The sequence below is a fragment of the Xiphophorus couchianus genome, chromosome 5 (genome assembly GCF_001444195.1).
Source record: "Xiphophorus couchianus chromosome 5, X_couchianus-1.0, whole genome shotgun sequence".
NCBI lineage: Eukaryota > Metazoa > Chordata > Actinopteri > Cyprinodontiformes > Poeciliidae > Xiphophorus > Xiphophorus couchianus.
The window spans coordinates 11,006,824-11,019,718 of NC_040232.1; the positions used below are offsets into that span (position 1 = coordinate 11,006,824).

General features: G+C 36.5%; 2 protein-coding genes across 2 annotated transcripts; one reads left to right on the forward strand and one right to left on the reverse strand.

Moving 5' to 3' along the window:
- Positions 1 to 2,049: 2,049 nt before the first annotated feature.
- Positions 2,050 to 8,341, reverse strand: serhl (serine hydrolase like). The gene is made up of 12 exons (XM_028019069.1): positions 8,136 to 8,341; positions 7,051 to 7,194; positions 6,124 to 6,237; positions 5,895 to 5,936; positions 5,794 to 5,813; positions 5,176 to 5,250; positions 4,784 to 4,893; positions 4,619 to 4,698; positions 4,497 to 4,531; positions 4,345 to 4,421; positions 4,162 to 4,249; positions 2,050 to 3,303 (listed from the first exon to the last, which is right to left on the reverse strand). Exons 1-12 carry the CDS (start codon positions 8,191 to 8,193, stop codon positions 3,160 to 3,162), a joined length of 987 nt encoding a protein of 328 aa, XP_027874870.1. The 5' UTR covers positions 8,194 to 8,341; the 3' UTR covers positions 2,050 to 3,159.
- Positions 8,342 to 10,188: 1,847 nt separating this feature from the next.
- mb (myoglobin) lies at positions 10,189 to 12,403 on the forward strand. The gene is made up of 4 exons (XM_028019254.1): positions 10,189 to 10,285; positions 10,965 to 11,066; positions 11,682 to 11,901; positions 11,994 to 12,403. The coding sequence occupies exons 2-4, from the start codon at positions 10,984 to 10,986 to the stop codon at positions 12,132 to 12,134; spliced, it is 444 nt and encodes a 147-aa protein (XP_027875055.1). The 5' UTR covers positions 10,189 to 10,285; positions 10,965 to 10,983; the 3' UTR covers positions 12,135 to 12,403.
- Positions 12,404 to 12,895: the final 492 nt, after the last annotated feature.

Sequence of the window (12,895 nt, forward strand, 5' to 3'; positions counted from 1 at the left end):
CTTAGATGAATTGCTAAGCTTATTAACCATAATATAAGAAATATTATCTTTTCCTGGAGATGAATTTTTTGATTTTCCTAAGGCATTGTTTAATTCAAATAAAGAAAAGGGACTATTCAATAAATCATTATTTCTTACATTTTCTTCTAATAAATTTACATTTTCATTAATTGTACAATTTCTTCTGCGGTTTTCTTCTGCGCTTAAATTATTACAACTATGAACTTTAACAAATTTTTTAACTAACATATTGGCTTTCTCCTCCTCAGTCACAGCAATATCATTTCCATCTTTCAAAACTGGATATCCATATTCCCTTCTAATTCCATTCATTCTCTTTATCATTCCCCAGACTTTTGAAATCTTTGTTTCCCTACCTACAGAATCACAAAAATTACTCCAATAAACCTTTTTAGCATTTTTCACCGTTCGTTTAACCAGAGCTTGTGACCTTTTATATTCAATAAAATTCTGAAAATTCTGATTTCTCTTTAACAATCTAAAAGCTTTATTTCGATATTTAATTGCACCATCACATTCCTTCGTCCACCATGGAACAATTTTCTTCTTATATATTCCTTTTTTCCTTTGGATTGTTTCTCGAGCAGCCCCTAAAATGGCCTCACAAATAGAAGAATTTACCATATCAACATCCAAATCTATATTAACTTTTTGCATCTCTTCATCATTTATTATTTTATATTTTTCCCAATCAACATTTCCAAATATCCATCTTTCTAAGTTCTCATTAACAATTTTTCCTATTTCTTTACCAATTTCAATAAGTATAGGGTAGTGATCACTACCTATAGTTGATTCTCTTAATTTTTTCCACTTACTAATCCCAGCCAAATTCTTTGAAACTAAAGTTAAATCTAACGCTGATTCTGATCCATTTCTAATATTAATTCTCGTCCCTTCTCCATTATTAAGACAAACCAAATGTTTTCTATCCATTATTTCTTCCACCACTTCTCCATTTGCATCATTCCTATTACCCCACAAAGTACTATAAGCATTGAAATCTCCACAACAAATGAACTTTCTTCCTATATTTTTAAACATTTCCTCCATTTCACTGCAGCTGTTTTGTATTTGGCGCTCAGTTATGATTGGAGACACGACGCCGACGTCAAATTATGCGACGTAAATATCGGCATATGTTCATGTAGCCGACTACTGTTAACGTGGGCACTGCGACGTAGGAAATGACGCCTCTTGTCTCCCCAGATCCATTAATGCCTTGTGTAAAAGTGAAACCAAAACACTACCTAACATTGCTTACCTCTAAGTAAATAAGTTATTTTAAATGGTATTAACGCTTTAACGTATTGAATTTGTAGGCATTACATTATTTTTACACAAGGGGAACGCTTTAAGCGTGACGCAGCCAGAGATCGTCTATTCAGAAAGACGCTTTCAGTCCCTTTGCAAAGCGTTTTTATTTAACCGAGACAATCATTGGGCAAGAAAAAGCAAATAATACATTGTTTTATTTAAATAGAAATCCATAATCCAATTTGCATTTATTTCCCGTCACTAAATACTTCTTGAACCACTTTTCCTGCAATTCTTTTGTAGTATGTTTACCAGCTTTGAACTTCCATAACACAGAAATATTTGTCCATTGTTCATTACAACTCGATCATCACGTTAGATGGGAGTCTTTAGGTATCAGGTTTTAAATCTTTCAAGCCAAAGATTTTCAGTATCATAGACATATTGTCATTGCTGTGAAACAAAGTAAGCATTTCTGCACTGTCACATTTTTTCCCCCCTGTATATTTATATAAAAGATGTACACATTGTTCCTCTTTTTATTTTATTTCCCCAGAAGTTGATCTATTTATTCTTAATTAATGGACACTGTGAGTACCTGTAAAACCGAAGTTCTCGTTTCTCATTTTGGGGCTTGTTTAATTTTGAAAAAAAAAAGAGGAAAAAAATACAGGAAACAAATTAATCTGCTCAATTTTGCCAGCAGAACAGAAAGCAGTTATTTAAATTATTTGTGTACAAATTAACAACCAAATGCTTTTTGTAAAGAGATAAAATTGAAATCCAAGTAAAATTTATTGAGAAAGTGCTTTTCAGAGACATAAAGAACTACGTAAGCAGATAATTAGAAAATTAAAAAGCCAATCAACAGAGTCTGAAACATGAAAGAAAAATAATTTGGCACCACATCTCCAACAAGGACTGAGGCATGAAAACAAATCAATGAATGCTTTATTTGGTGATTGAGCAAAAGGAAGCACAAGCTTGACTAATTATTTGATTGCAAGTTCAGTGGAGAATAGTCTCAACCTTAATGGACGTTTTGAACAAGATAATTTCAAAAAAGTCAGTCAACCAGTGGATTAGGGTGGACAGACTGTTTAATATATGGTTAAAGGATATGTGAAGGTAATTAGCATAGCGGTTAAAGAAAATGTCAGAAAAAGACTAAATGATGCTTGTCAATGGAAAAACTGAATAAAAATAATAATAGGCCAAAAACTGAACCTTGAGGAACCCCACCATTTACATAGGTATTGTGGGAGGAATGGCACATTGTTTTTAATAAGAGACTGATGATTTAGACAGACTAAAATAAACATGTCTACTACATAAAGACCAGGAAAAAATAAAACAACAGGGTCTTTTACTTAATGGCACCAAGTATATAGTTTATCTACAACAGAAAGAAAACATTGAAACGAGTTAAAAGATCAATCACCTTTGACACCTTCCAGATGATACAACAGGTGTGAAAAACAACAATAAAGAACACACTCTTTAATCCCTGAAGTTGAAATTACATTTTGCTATGAGGACAGTGGTGGATTTTCACCAGTTTCATCCTGCAGTTGATCACCTTGTAATGGTCACATTGAATTAACTGAAAGCCTAAATTTGTTTGATTTGTTTCCTCTGAAGAGTCTTTTGCCACAACCTTAAATATTCCCAAAAGCAAAAATAATTTCAAGTTCATTTCTGGTTAACTCCATTATTATAAAAAGTAATGGAAACACTATTGGCCTGGCAATAAAAATATCATCAGACCAATAGGGTGAAAAAATTTTTTAAGTATGTGTTTCAACTTTATTTAATTCACAACCTGGAATCGCAAAAATTGACAAAATTTGAAAGATGAAAGTTTGTTCTATAGTGTGTTCACTATAACTTAGGAGGATGAACATTGTCTGAGCCTGTTGATGCTGAGAGTGCTTTGTTCTGCAGGAACTCTGACACAACCGGTGCGACCACTTCAGGGTTATTCAGGTGGACGTGATGATTGCCTGGAACCTGCACCACCGTGTTCTGAAACACAGAAACGTGCATGAAAAAAAATAAAATAAAACTTGAATTGGCTCTCTTCTCACCAGTGTGTAGGAGAAAAGGTTGATGTTAACGTGGCACCGAACGTTTATAGATCATGTCTTTTGAATTTAGCACCTGCAATGGGGGATGCTGATAAATGCAACTAGTTTAGACTAGCGAAAGAAAAAAAGTTATGTTTTTGTGATTCTAAAATAAATTCAACACCACAATAACTATTATATTTTAGGATTAAAGCACAAATTTCTTGTGTTTTTGCTTCTTTATTACACTTTATGCTTTAGATCATCAAGAAAGACGACCCGAGTAAATACAAAATACAGTTTACAACCAATGATTTTATTAAGGGGGAAAGCTACCATATCAAACTGGCACTGTCTGAAAAAGTAATCATCTTCTAAGTATAACTTGTTATACTATCGGTGGCAACAATTCCTATCAAGCCTTTATGATAACTGGGAATGAGACTTTTGCAACACTGTTGAGAAATGTGCCCCACTCTTCCTTACAGAATTATTTTAAATCAGTCACACTGGAGGGTTTTTAAATGTTGAGGTCATCCCACACCCATTAATGTCAGTGTTCAATGGCTCATCAAAAACAGTACTGTAAAACTTAAAAATCAGGTGAAATATTATCCTTAAAATTAGTCAAAAAGCAGTGTTTAGTTCTGTTTTAAATGTTCTGAAATCAGTGTTGATCTCTATCAACTCCTGCTGAAAAGTGAACAGCAAACAGCCCTGTGTTGACATGTATTGATGAAGAACAGTGGACCTTTTGAACTTGGATATTGGTTGACACAACTCTCTTGACAAAAGCAGCCAGGAAGAATTAACTCACATGTCGGTCCCTGAAGGCCTGAAGAAGAGCTGATGTGTATTTCTTCTGATCAGACTCGACAAACATTTTCTCAAAGCCACTTTCTGCTCTGTTAAAACAAACATAAGCACACGTATTCAGTGTGATGAAATCCAAGTGGAATCGGAAAAAAATTTAAAAAGTGAAGCGGAAGAAGATCCTTACAGAACAACAAGGACAGGGGCTTCTATGCTTGACTGCAGCTCCAGACTCTGCTCCAGACTGATCCGTACTACGTTTCTCTAAAAACACAAAAGAAACGTTCACAAGCCGCATCGCGTGGCTACACGGAGTCAAACGGAGCAACAGTCGCCTACCAGGTTGATCCGAAAGTCTCTGGAGAACAGAACTCCTGCAACAGAGAATTATCAGTCATGCTTGCAAATCCTTTATGAGGACAAAATACAGCAGATCAGACGTCAGAAGGTTATTCATGTACCTCCTTCAACTTTAACTAGACCTCGCTCTAGGAGGATCTTTGCAGACTCCTCAGTCAAACTTGGGTTTCCAGCCAAAAGCCTAAATGTTGAACACACAGTACGAAACCGAACGAGTGTGACATATAATAAGTCTTGAAAACAGCAGATATAAGAAGATGTGGTACCTCTCAACGGCTTTTTCGTAAGTGTAAACTCTCATCTTCTTTTCTTCCATCTTCTTTTCAAACTGTATCATCTCATCCAGCCCCTGTCGTAATATTCTGGGCATTTCTTTCTGCAAATAAATCGACATCCAGTGATGTCAGAAAGTATTTTAAATAATCCATTTTTCATATTATTCATTTCTCTGGGCTCTTGCCTCCAGCATTCCAGAATAGGATAAAAGTATGCAACAAATGGATCATTTTGAATCCAACAGGTTAATATATCATCATTCAAAGAGATAACATTCAACAATATTTCCTACTTTTTTTTTGTCATTGAATGCAAAGATCTTTAATGACATTCTGACATAAGAATTTAACTGAGAAAAGCGCTGTAGTGTTGGTAAAAATACCGGATCTGTGGGTAAGAATCCGTAGGAATCCAGCAGCACCAAGGCATCCACCATCTCTGGATAGAGAGCGCTGAACTGTGGAAAACACCACATTGTATCATTTATACAAACAAAAACTCTGTGTTTTGTTTCAACAAATACCAGTATTGCAGAACTGTGAATTGAAAGTAAAATTATACGTGCTTTTCAACATTTAAAACACCTGAAAATTTGACATGAATTTCCTTTAATAGTGGCTCTACAAATTGAGAACTATTTTTGCTGTAGTTTTATCTCTTAGGTTAAATCTCTATCATTTTTACACATCTACAAGCTGACATTTTTCACAATTTTTCTTTGCAAAACATTTTTGCTGTTTTAAACCCTCCAGTTCTGGCTCTGGTTTTGTGTTTACTGTCCTGGAAGCAACAGCTAAAGCTAAAGCTCAGTCTCAACTGTTTTGTACCATGTCAATAGTTATTAACCTGCATTTAGCTCCATTCTCTTCCCATAAAGTCTGGCCAGACTTCCTGTCCTTACTGAATCAAAGGCTTTGTCAGAGCATGATGCTGCCACCACCGTGTTTCACAATTTATGTGAATTAAATGTTTGTTTCCTTTTGTAAGGAGGCTCACTCACCATTCCACCTATGTTACCACCTGAAGCAAAAACAGGAATATTATTAAAATACAAGAATACTTTACGGCTCTACTGTAGTTCTTTTCTGTATCTTCACTCACCCATGCTGTGGCCAATGATGGAGAATTTGCTCCACTGTAGAGCTGTGGGTGTAATTTTCCACATCATCAACTCCACTTTGAACCATAAAACGAGTCTTAAACTCCTGGTCTTCAGTAATACACCACTGCTTTCAGATAAACTGGAAATACATGCTGCTAGCTAGTATAATGAAATTTGATTTGATTTAATTGCCAAAATGGGAGTTTGCCAGTTCTGGTCATCACGTACCATCAACAACTCTGCGCATGTCCATCACGTAAGAGGGGAAGACATTCAGAACTCCAGGAGGACGGTGGGATGAGCAGCCGTGACCCGCCAGGTCGATTGCAACATATCTGAAGTCTGAAAAAAGAATGAAGAATGAGGAGAACCTGTCCTCCTTTAAGAGTTACGGCCACAATTATTGGCACCACTGGTAAAGACTTTTAAGCAGCGTTGAAAAGCATTTGTTTGTCATCTAAATACACAATTTAACACTGAAAAAAGAATTAATTTAAACAAATTTAGTCAGTGGAAAAAACATCCAGAGGAAAAAAATCATCAGTGCTGTATTTACAATGTTGGATGCTTTTGATTTTTAGATTTAATAGTTTTTGTTGCCTTGGGTAATATATATGATGTGACACCAAGGTCATTCAAAAAGGCTCTTCTAAATCAGAAAGACAAGAGGTCATGCCATTTAAAAAATGAGTCAGGAAGTAGCTGCAACAAAAAAGCTGCTCAACAATAATCTTGCACTTGTAACCCAAAAAATTTACAATTTGAAAATGGGAAACAACTGAAACTGTGACAAACTAGGCTGGATGAGAACCTGAGTTTTTCTTGGTGGTATATAAAACTCTTCAAAGCTCACTGTTAGCATCTTGGTGTGACAGTATCCATAGAAACCATACACATGGAGTTAACTGAATGCTGATGGCACTTTAATTTGAACTGAGTGCTTTGGTCACATGAGATTAAGGCTGGTAGGTTTGCTGTGGAACAAATGATAACTATGTGGAAAAGCAACATATGCCCACTGTCATATATAATTGAGAGCTACTATTACTTTTATAGACCCCATGTTACAATAAGGGCTGGGGTTTGATTAAACATTCAGTGTAATTAGAAAACATGTTTCACATTAAATGCAAAAACAAAACAAAAAAACCTCACCTTTAGGTAGAAGAGGGAGCAGCGTGTTGAACGTCCCACAGTTGTCTGCCCAGCCATGCAGGCACAGAACTGGGCGACCATGATCAGGACCCCAGATTTTACCTCTGATCTCCCCCCATGGAACTGGTACACAGAGCTCTGTAACTGGACATGCAGTGATGAGGTGATCAGATACATACTGTTAATAATTATGATGAGTGACGTGGTCTCTCAAGATAATTTTAGCCCATCAAAGAAACACATAAATCATTTTTTATGCACTGAAAGTTTTTAAGCAGGTGGTTTCCAAACATTTCCTAATGAGCAGTACCTCCGTGTCAAGAAATTTAAAAACAAGAGCACAACAAAAGTTGTACATACATTATTATCCATTTAACCTGAAGGTTTGAAGTAAAATTTTCCAAGTTTCAAGATGGGAAGCCCCAGTTATTCAAGATGGGACAGACAGAGTTTTGAATAGAGTTGTAAATTTCTTGAGTAGGGCACAATCGTCCCTCAGTCTCCTGCTGTATGTTTGTTATTGAAGAGATCTGAAATACTGAATGTATCCAAATAGATACCTTTTGGTTTAGTTACGTCATGCAGGTTTATTTTAAAACATCAGAAATCAGCTCTACCCCAAACTCCAAAGAATGAACCGATGCTAAGATTTTCGTCTTATCATAGTCATTCATATCATGAATCAGATTTCAGACCTGTAAGCTGCAGACCAGGATAACAGAAGAAAAACTGAAGAACTGACCTCATCTGAATTGGTGGTAGACCACTGTGCATATGCACCATTTCGTGGAAACATCATAAGAGTGAAATCATGTTAATGTTACTGCTCATGTTCAGGAATGTTTGCCACCAATACAGATCTTATATCTCTGTTTGACTAAAGTCACACAGGCAGCTTTTGTTTTAGTTAGGAAGAGATTTGTTTTCACATAATTAGCAAAAGGAAAAAAGTAGCAGATTTGAATTTCTGCTCCAAATTCAAGCTGGGTAAATAAGTTCAAACTCATTTTTTTGTTACAAAATCTTTATGTGGCTCTGTCGATCAACTACTATCAAACTATCAGACATGATATAGCAATAGCTACCTGCTTGCTTCATTGTACCGGACGTTACGTGTCTGACACCTTTTAAAGCCTGTATCATCTCGGACAATTCCCCAAGTTAAAAGAAAAATCTATTAATTCAAAGTCAAATAAAATAAGAAAAACTTGCTGTCAACTTTGAACCAAATATTTAAATTCTTTCTGAAACTCGCCGATGTCTTCCGGTTGCTGCATACCAGTTAGTTCAGTGGACGCTGCTATTGGATAAACTGGGATCCGACTGAGAAGTTTGATCCAACCAGCGCTCAGTCGGGGAGGGGCGTACTTTTCACCCAGTGTAGTGTTAAACATTAACCAGCAGAGGGCAGGTTTGTCACTTGATAATGACCATTGACATTCTGATGCCTACTTATTTCTTCCTCCCCCCCTTTTTGTCACTCCGAACTGTTTTGGATCATCACGCAAATTTTGGATTCAGACAAAGATATCCAAGAAATTACAAATGCAATTGTATATTTTTTCCTTTTATATTGATCTTCTAATTTTATTATTGTTATTATTTTTATTCTTATTCTTATTTCTATTTATTCATTTTTGCATTATTGTACCGAAGCAGTTTTCTAGAACTTGTGGCAACAGCAATAAAGTGATTCTGATTCTGATTAAATAATTATTATACAGGTATTTAATGTTATGACATTTGATCAAGTACTGTACATTTGTTTATCATGGAAATAAGTTACATTAATAAGCTGATAGTTGAGCTTATAGTTTGCAAATTGTGTGACTAAATGCATGTTAAGAAACTGTGGTCGGTATTTAAACATGTACCTACATTTTGTTTGCATGTAGACCGGTTTTGCACCATGTATGGATGTGAAACCCTTACATATGCAGATCTTTATTGTCTAGGGAATCACAGGTTGTTGTGACAGAAAACTGTCTCTGAAGGTCAGTTCGGGACCACAGTAGACCTTCTTTGCTTGAGCTGCACATCCTTTTAAGATGATGTCCTTTGTATACTTACTGGCTCTATTTCTTCAAAGCCAAAACAGGAGTTTTTTTTTTCTTTCTAACATCCAATCTGGCTGAAATCCGAGAGCAGAATAAAGGAGGGAAGTATCCCCTGAGCAACGCTCGGCGGGGAGCATCTATGGAAACAATAACTCACAAGTCTAATTGTGCAGATTTTAGAATCCTGGAAATCAACAAATAGGATGAAGCACAGTCTTTAATGTTAGTGCTGAGATGAAAAAAATACCTCAAGTGGAGGCTATTACTAGCTAAAATTAAAAAATAACAGCATAGCTGTTGGTTTGATTTAATTAAAGAACATGTCTGTTCTTTAACAGTCATGTGACTTGTGGCTTTTACTATGTTGAAGAATTAATTTGGGAAAGATGTTGTCTATGAATTTTTACACATGTAACTTTATACAATCACATGCATTTATTCCTAAATTGTTGTGTTGGGATCTGGTCCCTAACTTTGATCATAGAAAATATACTGAAAGAATTATAAAAGCTTGCTTTTAGCTATATAGTAACCAATTTTCTTCCTTTTGTGTGCATATTTGTTCACATTTCACTCTGTAAAAAGCGTTTCTGTCTCCCATACTTTTGTTGTTTTCTTTATTTCCCTATGTAGATGACATTTCTGTTAAAATTTTAGAACATGCCATTTAGAAGACGCAACAGACATGTGGAAGAAGGTGCTCTGGCCTGAAACGTCCAAACCGAACTTTGGTCTTCTTGTAAAACAATATGTTTGACAGAAAACCTTTGGTAAAACATAGTGGTGGCAGCATCATGGTCTGGAGTTGTTTTCTTCAGCAAGGACAAGAAGCTGGTCAGAGTTTCTGAGAAAATGGATAGAGCCTCCAACAAGAAAACACTATGGAGGCTGTAAAAGACTTGAGATTGAGGACGACGACACTAAACTTCCAAGTAGAGCTACAGTAAAAGAGTTTGCATTGAAAGGTGGCTAAGTTGATGTTTGTTGGGCATCAGAGGTTGGTGGTGGTGAGAGTGTTTTTAAGAGACGTGCAGGAAGAGCTGTAGACTGAGAGGAGTGCTGGAAAAAAATTGGGTGGCAGGACAGAGGGAGGGAGTATAAAAGGACAGTTTGAGAGGGGGGGAGTCAGGCCAAGGAGAAACTTGAATAACCACATAGGATCATTTTTGAGCTTGCAGGTCAGTAAATACCTTTACTATTGATTTTGCATCAGAATCTCTGGCAAAAACTGGAACATTTAAATTAATGTCAAAGGTTTAATGTAATTTAAATCTAAATCAATAGACTGAGGAACAGTTTCTTTGCAAAAACCGTTAAAAATATTTAACTGAGATAATCGGTCCTGGTTTATAACAGATATGTTCAAAATGCATAGAAATTCTTCCACAAAAAGATATCTTTAGATCATTTTTCACAAAGAGTTGACGAGCACAAGCAAATCTTGGAGAACTATTGCCTTTAAAGAGAAAAATATCAATAGTTAAAAGAGAAATGCATGCATGCATTTTACAGCTATAATAATCTTTGATGATATAAGATACATCTACTGTTTATCTAATATCAATTTATACAAAACTGCACTGAGGCTATATTACACAGTCACTAAGGGCAAATGAGGTAATAGATTCAACTCATTCTGGCAATGAGATGCCCTTGAACTGAGTGGGGTTTGGCCCGAGGCCACCAAACCAAACAGGAGAAATGCAATGCCACACAACAAGATAACACTGTTTGGGAACTTTTACAATCCTCCTAAAACTGGATTTTTTTCTGCCACCTCTCCTTTTTGGAAAGAAGAGCCTTAATCCCTAACTAAGTGTGTTTTATAAACTATTTTATACGTCTGTTTCTTGTCAGACTTTTGTCTTCCCTGATCATGACGGATTTTGATATGGTTCTGAAGCACTGGGGTCCGGTGGAAGCGGATTACAACACCCATGGGAATCTGGTTCTGACCCGGTCAGTGGTTCTGGAATGATAAGACTGTTTCCATCCTTGCGTGACAGATTGTTTTCACAGCAATAATTGGTGTTTCAATAACAACACGTCCTCTACTGTGAATGAAGACAGGAGTTGATGGTTATTTATTGTCATGATTTATAAAAATACAAATCAGACATCAAATTTATTATTGGTTTTTAGTGGTTATTTCAGAGTATTATTTTGTATTCTGTTCTGTTAAACAAGCTGATGTTAGCTGGTCAGGCTTTCATTCATGCCTAACAGTCATGCTGTTGGATTGGATATCTAACATTTATGCATGTTGAAATATTAGATATCCAATTTCAGTAAGCTGGCCAGCAGTGTGCAGCACCGAGTTACCCAAAGTTCCAGACAGTCTGAGAAAACTCCAGTTGCTCAGATACTTCCCCTAGTGCCTCATTAAGAGGAATTTCTGGGATTAAGAGAATGTATGCAGATTTGAATTCCTAAGTTTTTAAAACAGTGCTGAAGATACCAGTAACCAGCCTATCCCTTCTCATGAAAATCTAAGTTGTTTACCTAAATAGTTTGTCACTAAGTTTTTAGTGCAATAATTCATCATTCTTTGATTCTTCTTTCCTTTCCCCGCAGCTTATTCCATGAGCACCCAGAAACCCAGAAGCTGTTCCCGAAGTTTGCTGGCATTGCCAAGGGAGACCTGGCCAGCAGCGCAGCTGTTTCTGCCCACGGCGCCACTGTGCTGAAGAAGCTCGGTGAGCTCCTAAAGGCCAAAGGCAACCACGCCGCCATCCTCAAACCCCTGGCCAACACTCACGCCACCAAGCATAAGATCCCAATCAATAACTTCAGGGTGAGGATGCTGCTTTCATAGCAATTCTTCCCCTTTAAAACGCTTCTCTTGAAGTAGTTTCCCTGACTTTCTCGATGTTTCCTTCCGTTCAGCTGATTACTGAGGTGATCGCTAAAATCATGGGGGAGAAGGCTGGCTTGGACGCTGCCGGCCAGCAGGCCCTGAGGAACGTGATGGCGGTTGTCATCGCTGACATCGACACCACCTACAAAGAGCTGGGCTTTTCTGGTTGAACAATCTGGTCACACAAGACCGTCTTGGATTTCAGCAATCAGAAAATCTTCCACTTGCAAACACTTTCACATCTTGACATTCAATGAGTAATAAGACTGCTGATTAATTATACTAACCTTATCCTTAAAAAAATCTTATTAAGCTCAAGAGACTTGCTTTCATTGTAACTAACTGCTTGTTCGCTTAATGCACATCTAAATTCTTGAAAACGGTTTTAATGTACTGTAAATCTCATTTTACCAATAAAGAATGTTCTGCTTCTTCTTACTGCTCATTTCTTTTGGTGATCTTTCTGTGTGTTTGTATTGTTTACCCTGAAAGGGGAGCTCTAGTAACAATCTTCCTGTGTGAAACACTGTTGAAAACAAAACAGGTAAAGTATTTTGACACAAAATAACTATGATAGAAAAGTAAAGCAAGGTAAAAAGTCAATTATTATAATAGTAGTGGAAATGAAAGCTATTTCATAGAATTACAGACCAATTAAATAGTTTTGCTGATTGCGGTCAGTATGTGTTTGATTCTTGATGATCATTAAGGGTGCTGATCTCCAGTCTTCATTTCTTTCTGTAAATGATGAATTGGCTACTTTGTAAACACCAGATGTGACAATGGTTTAAAAGTTCATAAAAATTTGTTCACTTGGGCCTCTGTTGCATTGTTGAGTATGGAGTTGCTTAAGGATTGAAGATATCTGCTTTGGTTTTGGCCCCATTAGACTAGGGGTTAGCTTTAATAATCTGGATCTATGCTATATGAA